Below are 22,939 nucleotides of genomic sequence, written 5' to 3'. Positions count from 1 at the left end.
AAAGCATTTGATAAAATTCGGCACACTTTCATTATAAAACACTTGACAAACTAGAAGTAGAAGGGAACTTCTTCATCTTGATATATAGGGTGTTTGTGAAAAACCCACAACTAACATCATACTTAGTGGTGAAAGACTAAAAGCTTTCTCCTAAGATCAGGCACAAGACAAGGATTTCTGCTCTTAATATTTCTATTCAGTACCCTACTGGAGGGTCTAGCCAGGGAAGTTAGGCAACAAGAAGAAATAAAAAGCACCCAGATAGGAAAGAAAAAAATGAAACGCTCTCTACTCACAGGTCATATATATAAATCTTAAGGAATCTACCATCAGGCTATAAGAACTAATAAATTCAGCAAGATCACAGGATATATAAGTGCCATATACACTAACAAATTGTATTTCTATATGGTAGCAATGAATAACCTGTAATGAAATTAAAAAACAATTCCACTTTCCATAGTATCAAAAAGAATAAAATACTTAGGAGAATAAATTTAGTCACTAGGGAAACAAATGCAAATCAAAACCACAGTGACACCATTTCACACCCACTGTGATGGATATGATAGAAAAGATGGACAATGATGGACCCCTCACATGCTGTTGGTAGGAATGTAAAATGGTGTAGTGTCTGTGGGAAACTGGCCATATCTCATAACATTAGACATAACCCAGAAATTTCACTCATAGGTGTATACGCAAAAGAATTGAAAATAAACGTAGGTGTAAAAACTTGTATACAAATGTTCATTATTCATAATAGAAAAAAAATGGAAACAGCACAAATATTTGTCAGCTGATGAATCACTAAAGGAACTGGTATATCCATACAATAGAATATTATTTGGCAATAAAAAGGAATGAAGTTCTAGTACATGCTACAATGTGGATAAATCTTGAAAACTGTGTTGCCCTGGTGCGTGTGGCTTAGTTGGTTGGTTGTCATTCACAAAGTGAAAGTCGTGGGTTGGATTCCCTGTCAGGGCACATGCCTCAGTTGCAGGTTCAGCCGCCGTTCAGGGTACCTGTGAAAGGCAACCAATCGATTTTTCTCGCATGGATATTTCTCCCCTTCGCTTTTTCCCTCCCTTCCCTTCTCTCTTAAAAAAAGGAAAAAGAAAAAAAAAAAAAGAAAGAAAAAACATTGTGTTAGTGAAAAAAGACAGGCACAAAATGCCACATTGTATGATTCCCTTTCTGTGAAGTGTTCTGACTTATGCAAATCCATAGAGACAGAAAATGGATTGGTAGTAACCAGTGACTGAGAAGACAGGGCAATGGGGAGTGACAGCTAATGGGTACACATTTCTTTTTTGGGGGGGAGGATGGGTGCACGATGTTATGACTATGTTAAAAACCATTGAATCTTAAAAAGGGAACAAATTAAAAGGAAGAGGGACCTTTGCTGTTTTTCACTGTCTTCCTTTTTAAAATCAGAGTTTGAAAAGTTTCTCCCTCTTCAGATTCCAGCAAGCCACATCTTCTTGGCTCTGTCTCATGAAAGTATTATAAATACTGCCATCACAGAGGACTGTTTCTTGGATTCCATCAACACTTAATTCAAATTTAATTTTTAAAATCTATTTCAAATGAGTTTTAAAATGGAATATGAAACAGTATATACTCTCAGATGTGTTACTATTCACCCCATTTTGCATGGTGCTGGACAACGTATGTTATCTCATGTTTCCAAGTTACCTCATTCTGTACAGGTCTTGGAATCAAGTCTTTCATGTTGTTTCAATTGTAGTATCAGATATTTGTAAAATATTTCACTCAATAAGAAGGAGGTAGTTCACCGTGCTTTAAAATCAATAGATTCCTTCTTTCCTAAGTTGCCAAAGTAAATGCACTGCATTTCTAGTATACTAGGATTTTCTTGATACAGAGTAACCAAAACCAAGTTCTGAAGGAAATTGGATACTGGGCTAATATGACTGTAACTGTTAACCATAAACTCCCAATTTAAATTTTTGTTCATGAGAATGTCTTTCTTGTTCTCACTAACTGCGATTTGAATGAGAAAATGTATGTTTGATCCAATAAATATATATTAATAGTTGTTTTCACTGCTTTATATATTGGGATTCTGCATAAAATAACAGTACAATTTTATGCATTAGGATCCTGGAAGTTTTTTTCCTCCACATATTAAATTTCCTATTCCATTTTGACTTCCTTCTTATTTTTCAGGGAAGTTCTGAAAGCTTTCCCTCCTCCCCCACACAAATTAAACAGTGAAACAGGGAGGCTTCCTGCTGAAAAAATATTTACTGACTTTAAATAGCTCACGTCTTTTTTCTGAGGCTCCATCTCAGAGATTGTACTGCACAGATTTTGTTGGCTGGACCACAAGGCTATTGTTGTTATGCCCAATATAAATATTTTAGTTGCTGTTTCATGAATGGTATTTGGAAAGTGATATGTATCCTTATTTTAATCTCTTTTTGCATATGCAGCGACTGAGTTGCCTGTGTGGGACTTCGTCAGAAGCAGGGTTAAATATGGCCTGTGACATTAGATGTCTCCTTCTCTCCCAAACCTGTGCGATGGCACTCATGTGAGCTCAGTGAAGGCAACCACTGGCAAGAGACTTAAGAAATAGTGAGGGGAAGGAGACAGCAAAAGAATCAAATACAGATTACTGAGTGCCTAATATGTGTGCCTATTTATGAATAAGCATTGGAACTGTTGTTCAAAACAAGTCATGTGTCCATTCTGTTCTGTTCCTAGGTGATCATGGAGGAAGCACTTTACTCCCACCAAATGTCACAAATGAATTTCCAGAATATGGGACCATGGAGGAAAGTGGAGAAGGCCTAAGAACTTCTCTTGAGTTTGATGCAGAGTCTCTGCCGTGCGGCCCACAGGGGCAGGAGGGGGTCCGGCTTCTCGCTAGCCCCCACTCTGGGCTCAACAGTGTTACAGAAGGACCAAAAGATGTTGGCAAGGCCTCCTCTCACAGTCACCTCAAGGAACAAAGTTTACAACCCATAGACTCTTTGATTTCAGCTCTGAAAGCTACAGAAGCCAGAATAGCTTCAGGAACATTACAGGCTACAACGGTACTGGACAAAGATGCTGTTTCTAGTTTTTCAGTTCAGCGGGTGGAAAAAGAGCTGGACGCTGCCAGTCATCACACACAGAGGGCCAGCAAACTGTTCCCTGCTGGCCACGAACAACCGCCATATATACCTCTTCCAGCTGAAGTTACGACGGAGGACAGTTTTCATTTGAGCATCCAGAAGGATCTGACAGTGCTATTAACTGGAGAGAATCAAGCAGAGCCCTCCCACATAACAGATCCTGGGAGGAAAGGGGCTTACCGTGTGGAGGAGCCAGCTTGTCCAGCGGTCTCTGCGGGGAGCCCAGCAGTGCCCCACAACTCTGTGGGCCATGCGGGTGTTTTGAGAGAGTGGAGGTCTGATCTGGGGAGAGAGCACCCATGGGGATGTGATCGAGGCAGCTCCACAGGCCGCCCAGGCCGGGTCAAACACGTGGAATTTGAAGGGGTAGAAGTACTGTGGACAGGAGGGGAGAAAAGAGAGGTACGGCAGCCTGTGGAGTTGGAGACAAAATCTACCTCTCCTGAAAGCAAGGGGTTTTCCAAAGTGCCAAGCCATGTCATCCCGTCTTCTGGTTTGTGTAATTCAGCTGGTTTCCCGTCAGGGAGGCCTGACCTGAGCTCGGGGACATTTTCCCCTGTGCCTCTGGTTGAGAGTGGAGAGGATGAAGTCTTCCTAAAGGACAGCAAAGAACATCTTGAGAAGAAACCTGACCTGGAGAGAGACAAGGAGAGGTGAGTCCCATAGCCCTGCTCTCTGCGATGCCTGGGACATGTACTAGGAAACTGTCACCTTTGCTTGGCAATGACAGCTTAACGCACAATAATCTGAGTCCTTTTTATCATAGAACGGAAGAGAGGTGACTGAAAGCTAGGTTCCTTCTAAGTTCCTGAGCTCTCCAGGCGATCTTGTTACAAAGTTGTCCCTTAGCCGTAGGCCGGGGAAGCAGAGCGATGGAGAGGCTGTGAACACTAAAACTGTGTGAATCCACTTCCGACATTTTGTTACGTTTCAAGGAAACATACAGGAAACTACAACACCCCACAATTATCTTTAATAATGTGAAAAGATCTGGACCCTTGGCATATTCTGTCATCATTTTATCCTAACTTAGGCATTTTTTCCTGGTACAACCCCAGTGCCTACGTACAGCCCCCACACGTGTAGGAAGACAGGCCCTGGGTTTGGGCTGACTCAGAGTTTTAGGTTGAGAGAGGCGGTCAAGAAGTCAGAAGCAGACTGTGTAATTCAGTTGTCCCATGGCATTCATATGGGAGTCCCTTCTCACAGGAACAGAATGTTTGGGTTATGTCCCTGATAAGTAAACTCAGCATCATCTGGTATTTCCTGGCCTTTCCATGCATTCTGGACATCGCATCCGCACCAGCACGGAGCCTGGATAAGTGGGAGACGTGACCCATCTTTCTTCACTTCGTTTGCTTAGAGTCTGGCCACGGAGTGCTCCTTTTGGCCACCATTTGTCCTGTCATTTCTAATTTGTACCATCTTTTCTTCACTGTCTTCAGGATACCACATTTCATTGTTTTTATGGGAGAATGCCTCTGTCAAGGCTGAAGGACTTTTTTTGTTTGTTGGATTGGTATACGGAAATGCCTCTCCCCATAATTAATGAACAAATCCACAGGGAGTGCTGCTCCTTCAGGCTGGCTGCCAGGGCTCCTCCTCTGCACCCTCCCTCCCTGCCCCCAGCACATAAAGTCTCCACACTTCCCTCCAAAGGGAATGTGTCTGGCACATGGCTCAGTAATTATATTCCCACTGGAATATGTACTTTTGCTATTGCGTACATTATTAATTCATTTCTCCTTTCCTCCCTGCCATCTCCTCTCCTCTTCTTCTTCCACCAGTATCCCTTGATTGTCTTCTGTGTCCTTGACGGTGCTACATGCTGGGCCTAAAGGGATATTTAAAATAGACATGGCGCATGGCCACTGCTTTCATGTAGTTTACTGCTGCAGATAAACACTGACCATAGAAACATGTTAATAATTACAGGATCACAAGCTGTGCTAGGTTCCGTGAAAGAAAAGGAGAGAGACATACTAGAAATAATCACTTGAATGCAGGAGAGGCTAATTCATTTGATGACTTAGGCCAGGCCTTTCTTTGGAAATGATCATTAGTTTGAGACTTGAGGAGGGACAATCTGTTAGCCAGGCGGAGAATGGAGAGCAAGACTATTCCAGGCAGAGGGAACAGCATGTGCAAAGGAGAGCTGCTGGATTGCCTGGAGTTGTGTGAAGCAAAGGCCTTATGCCAAGTTTAAGATCAGACACTCCACCAGGGCAGCAGGACCATAAAGGAGCTGGGGAGAGTGGTGGGAAATCAGTGTGCTGGGAAGAGCTTTATTATAGAAACTTTTCATTCCAACTACAGTGAGAAGCCATTAAGGGGTATAAACCCAGAATTGTGTTTGGCACATGGTAGGCCTTCAGTAATTTAAAAACAAGCAAGACAGCTGTTTTGTTGAAGGTGAATCCTTCCAGTACCTAAGAGGAATGTAGATTCCCTATGAGGTGCTTTTATTCATATTTCTATTTCCTTTCTATCGGAATCTGAGACTCAGAGGAGTTAGGTCAAGTTGCCTGAGTGACATAACTAGTAGTGAGCACATCCGAGTTCAGCGCCAGGTTTTTCTAACTCTTGACCTCTTGTACTTAATGGAGTTTTTAAAGTTTTACTTAGTTATCCTATGTTCATATTTAATATTTGAAGAACATGCTACATATTAATTAAAGCCGACCCCTGTATATTCACTTATAAATTGTTTTAGGGTTTCACTGTGTTCTTAGCCTTGAAATAAACATGTCTGTTGGTTTTTGTTTGTTTATTTTTAAAGTTCCTTTACTGTCTAATTTTGGACCTGAAATCTCCCTGCAGTGCTGCTTTATTGTCAGCAGGGGGCAGCCCTTGGATTCTAATGAAGTCACCTGCTGGAGGGTGTTTGGTCTTACTTAAATCAGAAAGTATTAATAGACTGATGAAAGCTTAGTGTATTTTTACTCCATTAAGTTTACACAATATATTTGTCTGCTTCTGTTAAAATTAAGCATGCCAGTAGCTGTTAATAATTTGAATTTGTGGAGTTTACTTGGCTAAAATAAGAATATTTTATTAAAATATTCATTGGACTAGATATATTCACATACTTGGAAACTAGTTTGAAACTGTGTTCAATTAATCTGAGGGCAGCATAGCACATGTATGCTAAGAGGTTTTTTTCCACCTGAATACATGTCTGTGATCTCTTCCTTCCCAAGTATATTAAGGCATAAACCCAGTGAATACAACAACTGTTAGCTCTACAGAACATTATCTTTTTTTTATGTGGTTGAAGAGAAAAAAATAAAAAGAAAAAAATTAACCTACTGTTGAAATTCTTCACTCTTATTTCCTCTGCAGGCTTCTGGAGCAAGAGGAGCTCCTTACAGGAGGAGAGGATGACGTCCTGGGGCCTGGGTACACGGAAGACTCCACCGATGTGTACAGCTCCCAATTTGAAACCATTTTGGACAACACTTCTCTATACTACAGTGCTGAGTCCTTGGAGACATTATACTCAGAGCCTGATAGCTATTTTAGCTTTGAAATGCCCCTCACTCCAATGATACAGCAGCGCATTAAAGAAGGCAGTCAGTTCCTGGAGAGAACGTCAGTGGGAGGACAGCAGGACATCCTGAGCGTCTCGGCAGATGGCGGAATAGTGATGGGCTATTCTGGTGGGATCGCCAACGGGCTCAGTGATGCTGGGGACTCCATCCACGTGAAAGGCGCCCCAGAAATTGCCTTGTGGGGAAGGTACTAGTCCCATTCTCATTAATTTTGTGCTGGTGGGTTTTGTTGCATTTTCTCTTTGGGAAATCAGAGTGTGGAATATATCTGAAAAACATTTGGTCATTTTCTATGCATATAAGTGAATGTAATTTGGGTTTCAGAGGCAAGTAGAATACACTTTAGTCGTTTGCCAAATTGGCAGGCTGTGGTCACTCTCTCTGGTGGTATTTCCTGGACAACCATCTAGAAGTTGGCCACGTATCTGAACACATATCTGTGAGTGATGAGTAGGCATTAGCTCTGATGGTGCAGCTTCGGTGGCAGTGGCATGGTGCTGTGTAAAGGACCCTGACAGGCCTTGGCTTTTGTGTTGACACTGACATTGGTTGATGACGTGGAGCAGATTGTTTGATTGGGCCAGAGATTCCTTAATCGTAAATCGAGGATAGGGATTAGATGGGCACCAAAGTCTCTTCCGGCCTTTGCCCTGTCGGGTCCTGTGGCCAGGCAGCCTTCCTGGTCCTGCAGTGGCAGGGGAATGACCTGGCTATCTGGGGGCGCAACAGAGCTGATACCTTGGTCAAGACTATGCGCATTTATTCTCTCTCTATTGTAGGATTTGTCTACCTGGGAGGTAAAATGACAAATTCTATAGGTTGTATGCACCATAGCTGTCATTTAGTGATTCCCTATATATGGATTACCCAGCATTCCATTCCCTCCTGCGCATTGCCCTTGGGTCGTTCGCCTGTCCTTTAGTATCTCCACTGGTGGGCAGAGCCTGATAAACTTCCTAAAGATGTTATGAATTTAGTTTGGATGTAGTTTTGCTTAATTAAAGTGTGTTAGTTTGGATGTAGTTTTCCTTATTTAAAGTGTGTGTGGGTGGAGACGGTGGGGAGGCGAAGTGGGGATAAACTGTTGTAAAGCTGTATGAAAAAAATGCTGGTGCTTTTTTTAAAAGTCAGCATTTAAAGTACAGTTTTCCAAGGAACCTCTTTTTATGAGCAATTCATCCTATATTAAACATTTTCTATACCTAGTTTGTTTATAGGTTTACAGTTCATTGGATGAGCACATTCAAGACTGACTGGGACATTATAACATTGTAGGCCGTGTGTTTCCATGTGAAATGGACCATGCTTATTGGCTGTCTTCTAGGGTCTCAGTGAGATAATGAAAAGAACACAGATTTCAAAAGCATAAGACCTTGGTCTGAATTACTTGGATGAACCAATTATATCCTCTGAAACTTGCTTTATATATTTGCAAAATAGAGTTAATGATACCCGGTACACTGTGTGACTGCAGTTTAAAGAGTTAGATTAAAGGACCCAGCAGAATGCCGGTACAAAGTAAGGGCTTGAGTAAATGCGTGAGTCAGAATTGGATGGTTGATAAGCCTGCATTTGGACTTCCTGGCTCTCTGACTGGGAGTGTGTCCCCGAGAAGGAGTTCCTGAGAGCAGGCATCCCAGAGAGGGGGTTGTTCCTGCGCAGGAGCGCATCTCGGAGGCAGGGTCCCTGAGAGGGGACGGCTCTGAGAGGGGCCATCCCTGAGTGGAGGATGCCACTTCAGTCCTCCTTTTTCCATCAGTATCTCCAGTAACTGTAAATTGTGGTAAAATGCTATCGCATAGATAATGCAGAAATTTTCATTAAAATTCCAGTGCAGCTTTCTGGGGAGCTGAGCCTTTTGGGCTGAGAGGCTTTGCTGCAGAAGCCATAGGGAGGGTAAGTCAATAAAGAGGAAATTAAAATCAAGGAGTCAGAACAGGAAAGAACTGGGTGAATGGTTTATCAAATGTATAGTCTGCTCCCTTAGAATAGGAAGTGGTCATCATTGGGGGCAGCTTGAGTGCCAGTCATTAGTAGGGCAGAGTTAGATAGTTAAGAGAGAGTATTGGAGTAGGTTATAGTATTTTAGCACCTCAGATCGAGACAGTGGTATGCTTCAGGCCTTCTTGAGATAAGGTTTCAGCTGCGTCACCTGCATTGTTGAACCATGAGATCTTGCCCAAAGATAAGACTGAATTCTAATACGGGATGAGAAGCATCTTAGAGATGAGCCAGACGAACTTCTCACCCAGCTCTGGGCACTTTTCCCACGTGTATATGTGTCTATTCAGGGTTAAAAAAAAAATAGGGCAGCCCTAGTTGGTGTGGCTCAGTGTGTTGAGTGCTGGCTCGTGAACTTAAAGGTCACAGGTTCGATGCCCAGTCAGAGCACGTGCCTGGGTTGCAGGCCAGGTCCCCAGTTGGGGGTGTGTGAGGGACAACTCATTGTTATATCTCTCTCACAAAGATGTTTCTCTCCCTCTTTTTCTCCCTCCTTCCCCCTCTCTCTAAAAATATAAATAAAATCTTTAAAAAGGGCAGTCTCAGCGATCCTAAAAACTTTTAAAGAAACTGGTATAACTATTAGGCTGTTTTCTTTTTCTTTTTCTTTTTCTTTCTTTTTTTTTTTTTTTTGCCCTTTCTGCCTCTTGGTACTTTGGAGAAGTTACAGCACCAGAGGAGTTGTAGGTTGAAGAATTATGTCATTTTCCCGCTTGAAGAGGGGCCTTACATAGCCTTGCTTTATGGTAAAGAATATGAGTCCCAGTTTGGTGGGCTGGATTTGCATGGTGACAGATTCTGTACCAGAACTCTAATTGCCTGACTTCTATAGCAGGAACAGTCACTATTCTAGGCTGTCTGATCTCCTGTATTTACTCTTTCTTTTAATTTAATTTCTCTCAGCATGTGATGTCTGTAGGGCCTGAAGTCTAAGTTGGTGATTGTAGAATTACTTGGTGGTGGTAGTCATATGTTTTCAATTTGAGAAAAAAATTTACCAAATCTTTAATAATCATGTCTCTATAAATTTTTAAAGGAATCAATGAGCAGGCTTTTAAAAATTTCTTCTGCATTAAAACATTCTCCTGCAGAGGTAAGGGAGCAGGCCCAGATATTGAGCCTGTCAAGGCGATCCAGATGGGAATGCTGACTGCACAGCAGCCGACAACGACTGGCTGGCCGCAGCCGAGCGCTCCGAGCCGAAGTGTCAGGATTCAAGAAAGCAGTCAGTTTCAACTGTATTAATAAGTGTGATATTTGCACAAGAAAAACAGTAAATAAAATGAGTACACGTGCCTAGCATTCCATATCTATTCACTAACCTCTCCTGTTTTCTTGGAAGTGGACTGGCCAGGGGGTGGCCAGGAGGGGTCCTGACTGTGTTGGATAAAGTGAGCTCTGAGGAAGACAAGCAGCAAAGGGGCTGATGTCTCTCTCCCTATAATGCTTCTGTGATTCTAACTAGACGTGAACCAAGAGAATTAAGTCCAGCCCTGTTGAGGCATTGATTTTAATGTTAGTTGACAGCCAGTAGAAAATATGATAAGACTACTTTAGGTAGTCTCTAAACATAGTTTTATATCCTATGCACCCAGTAGGTTTTATTATTTAGTAAATACATTGTGCTTAATTCTCATAATAAGCTGGGAGAAAAGAACTATTAACATTTTCACTTTCCAGAAGGAAACTGAGGCACCGAGCAGTTGAGTAATGTGCTCAAAGTCAGTCAGATAGTAAGTGACATACGCAGAATTTGAACCCAGGCAGTCAGGCTTCAAATATAATGTTGGTTTCAAAACAAAAATATATTTGTTTGGCATTGCCTATATATATGTTTTTAATCCTTTTCTGTTTCAGTATGTGCCTTTAGTTAGTTGTTGAAAGTTATTTCAGTGGCAATATTTGACTGATTTCTTCTGAGCTCAGGATGACACTGTTCTCCATCGCTGCTCCTTTAAAGGAAGGTAGGGGTGGTTGGGGAAGGTGACGAGGCTGTTGTAGCACTTGAGCGAATCTAACTCCCCGTCTCAGGAACGCCATCCAGTCCTGGAGTTAGCCATGCTTTGCAGGCTAGAGGGGGATTGTTCTTCCATGTTACTGTCTCCACTGAAGTCAAAGAAGGAAATAATTTCAAATCTGTTGTAGTCTCATATCAGGTTAGAAAGGACATTTTTAAAGAGTATGTGTGTTCACTGTTAGTCTTTTAAAGGATTATATACCTTACCTTGGTGATACCAAATGGATTGCTCTTTGTAAGTTGAAAACGTCTTTTAACAGACTGACAGTGGCCAGAAGGGAGAGGGGAGGGGGATAATGATGGAAAGAAGGGGAGGGGTCAGAGAACATGTACAAATGACCCGTGGACATGGGCAACACTGTGGGGATTGACTGTGGGAGCCGGGGGTGGGCTGGGCGGAGGAGGGCAAAGGGGGAAAAACTGGGAAACCTGTAATAGAATTAACAATTAAAAAATCCTTTAAAAAAGTCTTTTAAGATCCTGGAGTAAATCTAGACAGGAAGAGTTAAGTTCTCTCAGGTGCCCTGAGTGCTCTGAGCAGTGTTAACCAGGGAACCGCATGTCCATCAGGCAATAGCTTGCCCTGTGAATGTAATACAATATTTTAATGAAGGAGCAAAGGGTAGCATCCCCTCCCTTTGTGGTCCAGCTCCAGAGCACTCAGGCTAGTGGGTCAGCGGTGCTGTGTGAAGTCCAGTCACATGGCTCCAAAATTAGAAAGGATAATTAGAGACTTACAGTAATACATGTTCCAATGGGTTCCTTTGTGTCTGGGTGCTTCTCCCTCGCCGGCCCATCAGCTGATGACTGCAACTCCAATCAGTAAGTTCTGACCTGGAGATTGTAAGGCACAAATGTTGGCATTGTGACCATGAACAGAGCTTAATATTGTCCATTTCTATTGAGCTCAGGTTTGGACAGTTAAGAGAAGAGAGACTGCAAATACAGTAATATGTCAGGAGCTTCTCTTTTGATTCTCTGAAATGTATCAAAATATATCAAAGTCGTTTTTAAAAGTACCTTTTTAGTATAGTAGGTATATTTTGTGTCTCAGCTTCCTAGTTTTTCTTTCAGCTGTGGCTCAGGATACGGAGCACTCAGGATTCCGAGTACAGCAGAGAGGGGGTGAATTATATCTCTGTGCAGCTGATAAGCCTGAGAGGAGAGCTTCAGTCGGACTTGGGTCCGCTCGGAATTTGATAGTTGTGGTTTTGTGCCTTCTTCTGGCCCTTCCCCCCTTCTCAGATGGAATGCTGGCATTTAGAATATCTTCTTTCTTCATCAGCTAGCTTCTCTCTTTCGTGTCTTTCTCTCTAGGAAAGAAGTCACATGAAACAAGATTAATACAGAAATTTGTTGACATGTGATTTCAACATTTTTTTGACATCCCAATTTAAAACCTGAAGGCATTTTAATAGACTGTGTAAATATTAATATAATGTGATATTAGTTAAGCTGGAGGCAGAAGGAGAGCAGATGGACCATAGAGCTCACGGCTCTTTGGTCCTTAGGAGCAGGAAGCTCTCTGCCCTGTAGGTTCATTATTGGGCTGCTGTGGCTCTCCTAATTTCTTCAGTCTTTTTCTTTTACATTTTAAAAACCTGTTCTGTTGAAAATAGAGTCTCATGTTTCCCTTCCTACCTTCCTGAAGGAGTTGTAATGATGATTTTTTTTTTTTTTTTTTTGCCACAAAGGAATTCTTGCTCAGTGATGAGGGCTAGGGGCTCTACTTAGGTTTCAGATCCAGACATACCTGGGTTTGCACCTGGCCACAGTTACTTACTAGGTATATGATCTTGAGTAAATTACAATTTGGGGACCTTTCCCAGGATAAATCAGAATGAGTAATACCCAACTGTTATGGGAGGGAGACTCAGATGAGATAATAATCAAGTGGAAAAAATCAAGAAAAGAAGATCAAGTGGCTTAACAGGCCTGGTACACAGTAGGAGAGAAATAAATGAAAATTAATAATAAGACTAATAGCAGTAGTACCTGACAGCTGCCGTCATGCCACTGTGCCATGGATTCAGGAACTACCCCAGCCTCTGAGCCCAGAGCCGTCCCCCAAGCTCTAAGCTTATCTGAAACACCAATTACTGGATTTCCTGAAATATCACTTCTTTTTGTAAGGGTACAGTGCACCGTGGTATGGTGGCAAAAATAAGGGGTTTTGGTACTGGACAACAGAAAGTCAAGTCATCCTCTTTATTGGCTGCCTCATTTGGGGTAGGTTGTTTTACTTCAAGGAACCTCTTATTCCTCACTGGTAAAACAGAGATAACGTACCACTCAATTGACAGGGTTTTGTTTTTAAAGATTTTATTTATTTATTTTTAGATAGAGGGAAAGGGAGGGCAAAAGAGAGAGGAAAAAAATCGATGTACAAGAGAAACATCTATCAGTTGCCTCTTGCACACCCCCAACTGGAGACCTGGCCCACTACCCAGGTGTGTGCCCTGACTGGGAATCGAACTGGTGACCTTTTGGTTCCCAGACTGGCATTCAGTACACTGAGCCACATCAGCCAAGGCTCAACTTACAGTTTTGTTGTAAGAATTTGCTAAGTTTTATCTTGTGGATATTCATTTTAAACCTATCATGAGTTTTGCAACAGTTTGAATAACAGGAATATAAGAAAACAGATAAGAAAAAGCCTGGTAGCGATGAAAAACCGTAAGGATTCGGTGGATGTTTGAATATAGGGCATGTGGGCTGAGTCAAAACGATTGAGAGATTTCAAGCGTGGATGACAAGAAATCAAGCAAAGATCAGCAGGAGCTGGGGAGAGCGGCAGGGTTCGTCGGAGAGCACCCACTGGTGGGGGCAGTTGAAGCAGTTAAGCTTGAGGAGAGGGAGGGTCCTTCATGTGCAAACGCTAGTGGGAGTGTGGGATTGAAGGTCAGCTGGAGAGACTTGAAGTCCTTGTTTAGAGGTGAGGCTTGCCGCTGTGGGTGTGAGCGACCTCCTGGAGGCTTAGGAGAGGCTGAGGCCTGAGGGGTGCACCTGCAGGAAGGCTTGAGTGGTGTTTGCGTATCTTTCTGATTCCATCCTTGTAGAAAATGTGCTCTCTAAGGTGAATTTCCTGGTAGCTCTTCTGCGCTTGCCTTCCTTCTCTCACGTGGGCTTGGCTTTCAGGGAGCGTGGCGTGGAAGTTGTGTCTTCTGGTCATTGCTGTCCTTTGGGTTCCTTTCAGGCGGGCCTGGCCCTGGCTCTGGTGCTTTTGGGCTCTCCCTGTTTGTTGGGTGCCTCCTATAAATTGAGGATGACTTCATGAAGTGGCCCCTGGATCGGAAATAGGGTCTAATTTTGTAGTTTAAACTTAAAGCAAACATGTCAGTGCCCTAGATATTGGGGGGTGGGAGGATACCGGTGTGAAGGGTGCTGTGGACTGCTGGTTAAGTGGACGGTCTTGTATTGCAGAATGTACTGAAAGACTTCAAATGATTAAGGGCTTTGGCGCTGTTGTTACAAAGAGAACCATAGCTCTAAATAAAATCTGGAGTTGTAGTTCATATTTTAACTGGTCAGGATGGTACAGCAGTCTTTTTATGCATATGTCAGTGCAATATTTTGCTTTTAAAGGAAGCAATAACATTTTCTCTCAGCAGAGGTTACTTAACACAAGATTTGCAATACTGGATGGGAAAGTTCTCCGCTGATCCATGGTTTGCAGCTCTGACCACTGTGGCTCACTGGGCTGGGCGTCGTCCTGCAAAGCAAAAGGTGGCCGGTTCAGTTCCTGGTCTTAAGTCACACTGCTTTGGTGCAACGTTTAGTGAATTATCTCTCTAAACCTGAATGTCTTTATCTGGGAAACGGGACAATAATTTACACCATTTGATGATCACTCAATAAATGTTGGCTGTTAATATCAGTAATAGCGCTGCTTGAACTATTCAAAACTTTTTCAAAGTCAGCTAGTATGAATGGATTGTGTTCAGATTAATTTAGGATGTTGTATATCTGCAATAATAATCCTAAGAGCCTTAGGTTACTTGGAGGTGAGGAGATTTAATGATAATTTATTTTATTGTGTTTATAATTACTCTATTTAGCAGCTCCTTAACATGAGGAAGCTGACATTTTCTAGTCAAGAGTAGTAATATAAAGTCTTTAGTATAGAGAAAATAAGAGGTATTGAGTAATTATTATTGTGAAACAAAATCATAAAAGTTCATTATTCACACTCAGTATTCATGTAACCACTATTTTTGGACCCATCATATAATATTATACATAGTCAGGTAGGGGCCTGTCCCATTAGGCAGTGAACTTCTCAAGTCTTTAGTCTTGAGACTCACAGAACTTAGGACAGCACATACTGGGCACTGTTTTTATTGAATGGGGAACTTAATTAGCAGCTGTGTTATATGAAGTAGTAGGTGTCTCCCAGAGAGGAGGCAGATGACTTCCCATACAACTCTGGTGCCGGAGGGCCCAGAGAGCCAGGCAGCAAGGCTCCCTGCCTGGGGCTCCTTAGCTTGCAGCCCCGTGGAGGCCCTGGCCGAAGGCTCCCTTTTCGCAGTGGGCTTTGAAGGACGAGATGGGCATGTGTAAATGGCTGTGGGCTGGGGTGGGGCAGGTGGCTTACCAGATGGAACCAAGCTGAGGCAGAAATGTTAACAGCTGCTTGGATTTGGGGCCTCGAGAGTTGGGAGTTGAGGGGATTACTAAACTCTGGTTCTGTTCTATTCATCTGCTGGACTGAACGCAGGCAGCTAGCCTCAGAAAGGTAGCCATTATGCAGTTGACATTTTACAACTCCTGAAACATGTTAGATGTTCCAAAAGTGTAGAGAATAACCAAGACCTGTGCTCTCACCAACCAGCATCAGAAATGAAACATTATGGGTGAATTGCAAATTCCTGCGGATGCCTCCCTGGTCCCGCTCCCTTCTTTCTTTTCCTGAATGTAGCTGTTACCTGTGGGTGTTTACTGTTTCTAGAGAAGTGTGCATCCATAAACAATACATAGCATCCTTTCACATATTTTTGAACCTCATGTAAATGCTATCTTCTTGTTTCCTTTTGTAACTTGCTTGTTTTTGCTCAACATTTTAAACCCATTCTTATTGATTCATAAAGCCCAAATTTATTAATTTATTTGCTGTATAGAATTCATTATATGAACATATACTCTAACTTTCCTGTTTATGAACATTTTGGCTGCCTTGTATTTTTGTTAATCTCAAAGGGCTTGGCAGTGGATATTCTAATTCGTGGCCTCTCATGCCACGAATCAGAATGGGGGAATTTCTCTAGGCTAGGTATATATTTAGAAATAAATTGCTGGACTGTAAGTTATAATTATTTTCTGGGTGAACGAGGGCATTGTTGAAAGGGCATATTACATTTTCTTTGAGAGTATGTAATTTTATCTACTTCTGTCTATAAAATAATTTTGAGTTATTTTATCTCCTGATCCTCATAATTCCCCTATCCCAACAAAAATAGCAGGATCCCAAAGAAAAAGCCTGGGAAAGAAAACGAAGTGAAACCAGCCTCCTTTCCCTTTAGGTGCACTGGTGCAGATTCTGTTATCCATTAGTTAGGTCTGATGGCTGCCCTGCCGATCTGGTGGCCAACTCCAGGAGCTCAGAGATTCTCCGCCTTGCCTGTGGCAGCTGCTGCCTGTGTCTGACAGCTGTGAGTTTTGTCTGTCCACTTCTGGTTGTCTGAAACAGTATTTGAACAACAGGACACAGGAATATTTTCACATCAACCATAGCAGAAAAACAGGCACAAAACTAGAAATGGAAGTTGAAGAACAAATCACATACGAATACGTGTGAATTTAACACAGCTGAGTTTTCTAGAATTTAATTGAATTAGATCCATATTGTTGCCTATTTCAGTCATTCCTTTAGGTCCAGGAATGAGTGTGCTATAGGAAATTATAGTCTTTAAAAACAGTACTTCAGAAACTTTAGTGCTATAAGAGAAAAACAATGCTGAATTTACTTTCTTTTTAACGGTGTTGGACAAACTTCACTTTCTCCCGTAAGCCGCAACTGCTCTAAATAAACTAAGGCAGTATTCTTCCTCCCTGTTGTCAGCTTGCTGCCTGGCTCCCAAAGGGTTAAGCCGGAGGTTTGTGAGGTCATGTGTGACTTCACGGGATCTGGACTTTTAAAGCAGATCTCTTGGAGGGAAGCTGCCTGTTTCTGTGAGAGGGGAGGCTGGGCAGAGGGGGAAGTACTTCAACTTTTCTCAAGTTCTCATCCCTCAGCCCCTGGAGGGATGTAGTGGCATTCTGGGAGAATGTCACCGCAGAGTTGGTGTGTGGCAGTGAGCATGCACAACAGAAGCAGCTGTGGAAGTCCATTAAAAGAATCCTTGCAGAAGATGCAGGTTTGCTGAACAGATGGACCGGGAGAATGCTCTTTGTATCCAGGACAAAGTTATGGGCAGACTGGGTAACTGGAATCCAGTTTATTTTCTTTGTTTGGTCCTAGGCAGTGCTGGATTATATATGCTGGTAGTTACAGAAAATGCCTTGGATTTGAAGCTGTTTTCTTTCCAATGAAAATCATTATCAGAAAGTCTTAGAAAGTTAGGAGAATGATTGATTGTTCATATAGATTGTTTTCTAAATAAGGGTGACAAAAATGAAAAGGGCGTATTTGTTACAGGGTTTCTAACGTTTGGTCCAGATGAGATTTTTCCCCTTCTAATCGTGCGCTGCCTTTGAGGTAGCTAGACGTAGCTCGGAGCTAGCTCCTAGACTGCAGTGTGCTTTCAGCTGCCTTTTGTGAGACTTCATTCAGGCATTGGAAGGTCACCAATTTGAGCTCGGTCCTTCAGTGGGGTCCATTCTGACTACAGCACAAGGCTGTCATTCTTACTTTGGTGTGCCACTGCTCTAAAGGGACTGTGCTGTTGGGATAGAAACATGATTTGTCTTAGAATTCGGCATTTGGTTTGAAACTTCAAAGGCTAGCCCGTCATCTAAAGAAAAATGTCAGAGTCCCCCCCAGCCCCGCCCCCTGCCCCCGGAGCTGAGGGAACTTCAGCTCCACAGTTTATCTCTGAGACGGTCTCTGTTTCTGTGTTCAGCAGGTACAGACAAGTGCAGGGCAGCAGCAGCATCAGTGATGGTGAAGAAGGGAGCACCGGTCCAGTGCATTAACATAACGTCCATTTTTGAGATGCTTGGGGTTAAAGGATTGGTAAACACCCAAGAACCTGTGAGAGCCCCAGGGCTTGACTGTGCGGGGTAGTCAGCTGAGATTATAGCAGGTGGTTGTGGGTATGGATTGGTTAAGTTGGCATTTCTTGCCTTGATCAAAGGTTTTAAGTTCATAATTTTAAGTTCAACTTTTCAGTATTATATAATATCATCTGTCTTATGTAGCCCATCAATATAAAATGTTTGCCTCTTTCTAATAGGTTATTTTGTTTCATAGCTTTAATAATAAAGGACAAAGTGTAGTTGGGGGAAAAAAGGACCTAAGACATATTTTGTGAGAGGCATAAAGCATAGAGGACTTCCTTTGGGTTATAGGCCCATTGGTCTAAGTTTTACCTCAACTTCTTACAGTTGACCTCTAGTAAGTTACTTAATTACACTTGATTGGTTTATTCATATGTAAAGCGAGATGCTAACATGGGAAGTGTGTGGTGTGAGGATTAACTGAGGTGCAATGCATGGGAAGCATTTAGTAAAATTTCTCCACATTAATAAAAGCTAGATACATATGAATAAACCGTGGCTACTGTTATGTTTAAATTGTTCTTCCTTAAATGAGGCATGTGAGGGGGATTTAGATCGTACAGCAAGGTGGTCATGAACTTGGAGTTGCAGGCATGTCGACACCGGAAACATGTCATATTTCTTTGTGGCAGGGCTCCAGGTAGCACCTTTGAAGTGCAGTGTACCACACAGGGGTCCCCTCCTCCCTAGAAATCAGTCATCGCTCAAATGTAACTTTCGGTGCAAGGTGGGCTGAGGGGAAAACGTGTCTAGATTAGTGCAAATCCGTCAACACTTTGTGGAAACATCTTCAGGTTCATATTCTGTCCTGTCATTAGTGTGTCAGTTTCATCATCTTTGAATATGGAGAAGACATTGCCACACATGTACCTCATCGGTGGCATGTGATCCACACCAGGGAGAACAGTGAAACGATGGTCAGAACCTGACCATCTTTCTGGGTTCCTTCCCTAGGTGCAGAGTCCCCTTGGCCACGCAGTGGTGGCTGCTCTTGGAGGGTTTACCTGTATTTCTAGCTTGGCCCTTTGCGCCTTTATGTTCCAAGAATTACTAGCTGTGCAGCTGTGTAAAGCTGCTTCGCTTCCATTTCCTGACTATAACTTATGGAGAATATCTTTTTCCATGGTTATTGAACAGATAACATATGTGACAATGCCCAGCACAGAGTAAGTACTAACAAACATTTTGCTCTTCCCAAAATTGCTCCATTCCTTCTGTTACTGTGAAGGGAAAATTTATACAACATGTGAATGAGTCTCTCGTTTTGCTTTATAAAGGTCTCATGTCTAGGTCAGTGTTTCTAAAGCTTTCACCTTAAAATAATTTGCTTATATTATTAGTTTACTTCATCCAGTGCCAGTTTCTGTTTGCCTCTGTGACTTTCTAGTTGCAGTCTGTAATCCTTACAGCTTTTCAATTTAATTTTAAACTAGTTTTCAAAAATGTGAAGGGAATATGTGCCAATGGTAAAAATTCATGTAGAAGCTCCTCTGGTGTCACTCCTAGGAGGAACCTCCTGATGTTTTCTAGTGCATCTGTGCAATGCATGGTCTATGCAGCTCACTGGGACCCAATTTTAAACTCCCTTGGTGGTGCAGAAGGGCAGATGTGGCAGGGAAAGTGCCGTCAGACTGGCCAGCTCCCCGCGCAGCTCGGCCTCCGCAGTCCCACAGCCCTGTCTGAGTGTTCGGGAGCTGCCTTGGAAGGAACCTGCCTGCACAGCTGGGTGTGTCACCAGGAGCTGAATGCACTTGACCAGTCCAGCCTCAGCCACACTGTTGTGGTTCATGAGATCAGGCCAGAGCCCTCCAGGCTAGCGAGGCACAGGGGTTCTCTCAGCTGCCCAGGGGTGCATATACTCTAAAATGCTCAGCTCTGAAATTCTGGGGAGACGGAGCCTGTGTTAGGTTCCAGCAAGGATTTTAGTCATTGTTTAGCTGGCCCGAGGGTGTAGTTCAGTCAGCCCTTTGGCCTCCTGTTGTGTTTGGCTTTTGGTCATCATAACACTGGGTGGAGGGGGTGTAGAAGGGCCCCAGACTATGGAGTTGGAAGATGCAGGTTCAGCTTCCAGCCTTCCAGCCAGCCTCAGCTTCCGGCAGAGCTTGCGCAGAGCTGCTTTGGTCCTCAGTTTTTTTACTTGGAAAATGGGACCATTGTGAGGGTGAAATAAAATGAGTAAACAAAAATCAACAAAAAACCAAACTCATAGGTACAGACAACAGAATGGAGAAGGGGGTGGGGGAAGGATGAGAGAGGGTCAAGTACGAGGTGACGGAAGGAGAATAACGGACTTCGGGTGAGGAGCACAGAATAGAACATACAGATGTTGTGTTATAAAGTTTATACCTGCAACTTATATAATGTTTTTAACCAACGTTACCTCAATAAATTGAATAATAAAATATATAATACATGTAGAAGTGCTAGAAAGACTGCAAAATGTTCTATGGGTTTTTAAATTTAGTTTTTCTTAAAGGACTGGCTTATTCCTCTGACGTGGTTTAGGCAGATTAAAATACTTCTGCTTTGGGGGAGGAGGAGGAGGAGGAACAGTGTGGCTGTCTGGTGTTTGGTGTCATTGGACCTTATCCCACCTCTCTGGGCAGGCCATTTGGCCCCTCTGCTCTTGAATGCTCGCGGCACGCCTACAGCCTGTATTCAGAAGGGAGGAGGACAGTCTAATTTCTGGGCTCAGAATACCCTTCACTCCCTTTTGTTGATTCAGCTGGCCCCTTATTGAGGACCTGCTTTTCAGCAGGAGAAGCACCGAGAACTGAAGCCCTGAGCCGCCACCCCATGGGCCCAGCCGTGCTACTGATTGTCCTGCGATCCCTCAGTTTCCTCATCTGTACAACAAAAGGGTTGGACTCAAAGGCCTTTTTATATTGGAGTGGAGGTGGTGACTGTCATTTTTCTATCTTTCTTCTACTTTGCTATATTCGTCATCTTAATGGCCAATTTTTCCTTCCCCTTTTAAACAACTTAGGGCAGTTATATTAAACAAATAAGACAAGTGAGTCATGAGGCTGAACATCAACTTAAGGGCTGCTGTGTTGACTTCTGACACTTAAAGGTAATAAAAAACCTTTTAAGCGTGACAGAGTGTTAAGGATGAGTATCAAATTGTCCTGCCTATAATCTACTGACTTTGACATTGCTTTTGTTTCATCATCAGCCGTAACTAATCATCTTTGATCAGGGTTTCATGTCTCAGCTCTGCTATGGGAGCTGTGAGTACCTGAAAGGAGAAAGAAAAGGGTGCCCTGGCAGCTAGAGGTGCCAGCCTGAGAAAAAAAGAATTAATATTCTAGCTGGAGGCAGTGATCCCTGCAGGGCAGGGGTGGGGTCTTTTTCCAGAATGTGTGGGAGATGTTTGCATTGCTGTGGTTTGGTTCTCTGTACTAATCATGGGTTCTGCTTTCTTAAGTTCTTTATCTAAATCTTGTTGACAACAGAAGCACATCTATCTTGTGTGGACTTTTCCTGTGGCTTTCCCAGGTTAGACTGCATTGCTATATGACAGAACGACAGGGAAACATTTGTACTTCTTCAGTATTTGGCTGCTAAAAGTTAAACAAAAACACAGTTAAGAACTATCTCTGCAGCTTGCAAATCAGAAGGCTCAGGACTGGCCTGAATTATGAGAGAGTCTCTGGCTGCTGGAACTTGTCTGTCTAGTGAGTACCTTGGGGGACTCATCAACTGGGCCAGCAGTTAGAGACCAATGGAAGATGATGTCCTTTTCATTGAAACAATATCATCTAAAGAACCAGGACTTACGGCTTCAAAAGGCAATGGTTGGTAAGAAGAACACAAATTTGTATGTGTTGAATAGCCCAAGTGTATGGTCATGTGTTGTAGAAGCTATCTCTGTTGTAGACCTTTCCAGTAGCAATGTAAATGGAGATTCTATTGATCAAGATTTTGAAACCAGAAAAGTCAGGATTTGTGCTGCCTGTCACTGCCAGAACCAATAAGTAGAGACAAGGATTGAATCTTTATGGACATTTTATCCAGATGCCAGAGATCTGAGAAGATGATGAGTTGTGTACCCTAAAATCCATCTTAACATCTCATCTCAAGCTGACCTTTTTGTAAGAAGAGAAGGGTGGGTGAGGGATTTGGAAAAAAGGTTAATCAGATAGGAGTGAGAGTCCCACAGCAATTTTCCCACTATTTTCTTTTTTTAATCTGCTGATCAACTGTTCTTTATCTGCCTCACTGATGGCCCTACCTGGAACACAATGGCTCAGACACTATTTCTTTTGCTTGCAGACCCCCTGGGGTACAAAGGTTGAATTTTTTGTTGACCTCTTGGAGTTCCGTAGGTCCTGCATTCCAGTTCCTGGAATAACAGCTTTCTACATACATTAATCAATTAAGCCTATCAGCTATAACTACAGCTAAAATCTTTAACTCTTTGAGTTCCCTTATTCCCCACTGTTAGTTTTTAATTTTCTCATTTCTGTGAGATTAGTTTCATGTGAAAGTAATCATTTTGCTGTTGAACAAACAGCCCTTACACATATCAGAAACTATCCTGCAGGCAATTTGACGTGACTAAAGGCATAAGATACATTAGTGGTGGTATTGCAATTCATCCTCATGTCTGCTGAAAGCAATAAAACAGTTTTCAATATAGCTGACAAAAGTTGCACACTCTCCAGGTAGGGCTACTGTAGTGATTTTTAAAAATATTTCCCTGTCCTTTAGAGTTACCTTAGGACCCCAATTATATATATCAGACGTCCCAAGGACCAGTCCACTTTTCTTCTAGTTGGCTTTCTGGGAATCCTATTTTCCAAGTCTGGAATGATACTTTATCTCCAGGTGCAAAATACTGTAGTGAACCTGTTGTGGGGGAGATCCCTAATACAAGCAAAGTCATTAATCACAGCTAAGGTCTAACTTAGATATTGTATATAGTTCTTTACCTTCACTTCTTCATCTACTTGCATGTCTCCCATCCCAGTCATAGTCTGAAATGGTCGCCCATACTCAGATTC

At 42.6% G+C, this 22,939-nt stretch overlaps 1 protein-coding gene and 1 long non-coding RNA gene across 8 annotated transcripts in view; one reads left to right on the top strand and one right to left on the bottom strand.

The window, feature by feature from the left end:
• The window catches only part of PSD3 (pleckstrin and Sec7 domain containing 3), a 493,623-nt gene that overhangs the window by 206,356 nt on the left and 264,328 nt on the right, over positions 1 to 22,939 (top strand). For 6 of the 7 annotated variants that reach the window (XM_054565912.1, XM_054565914.1, XM_054565915.1 and 3 more), the window contains 2 exons: positions 2,737 to 3,802; positions 6,492 to 6,887. In XM_054565912.1, coding sequence (XP_054421887.1) covers positions 2,737 to 3,802; positions 6,492 to 6,887 — 1,462 coding nt within the window. Of the gene's footprint in view, positions 1 to 2,736; positions 3,803 to 6,491; positions 6,888 to 16,890; positions 17,137 to 22,939 lie in introns of those variants that run through there. The other variant, XM_054565919.1, reaches the window with a different exon arrangement.
• Positions 10,569 to 11,854, bottom strand: LOC129064773 (uncharacterized). The gene is made up of 3 exons (XR_008528520.1): positions 11,739 to 11,854; positions 11,457 to 11,552; positions 10,569 to 10,807 (listed from the first exon to the last, which is right to left on the bottom strand). It is a non-coding gene; the product is annotated as an uncharacterized LOC129064773 (long non-coding RNA).

The sequence above is a fragment of the Pteronotus mesoamericanus genome, unplaced genomic scaffold (assembly GCF_021234165.1).
Source record: "Pteronotus mesoamericanus isolate MK-2021 breed Mesoamerican mustached bat unplaced genomic scaffold, CSHL_Meso_final contig_169, whole genome shotgun sequence".
NCBI classification, from domain to species: domain Eukaryota; kingdom Metazoa; phylum Chordata; class Mammalia; order Chiroptera; family Mormoopidae; genus Pteronotus; species Pteronotus mesoamericanus.
The sequence above is the reverse complement of the archived record's forward strand: the minus strand, read 5'-3'. Positions and strand labels throughout refer to the sequence as shown.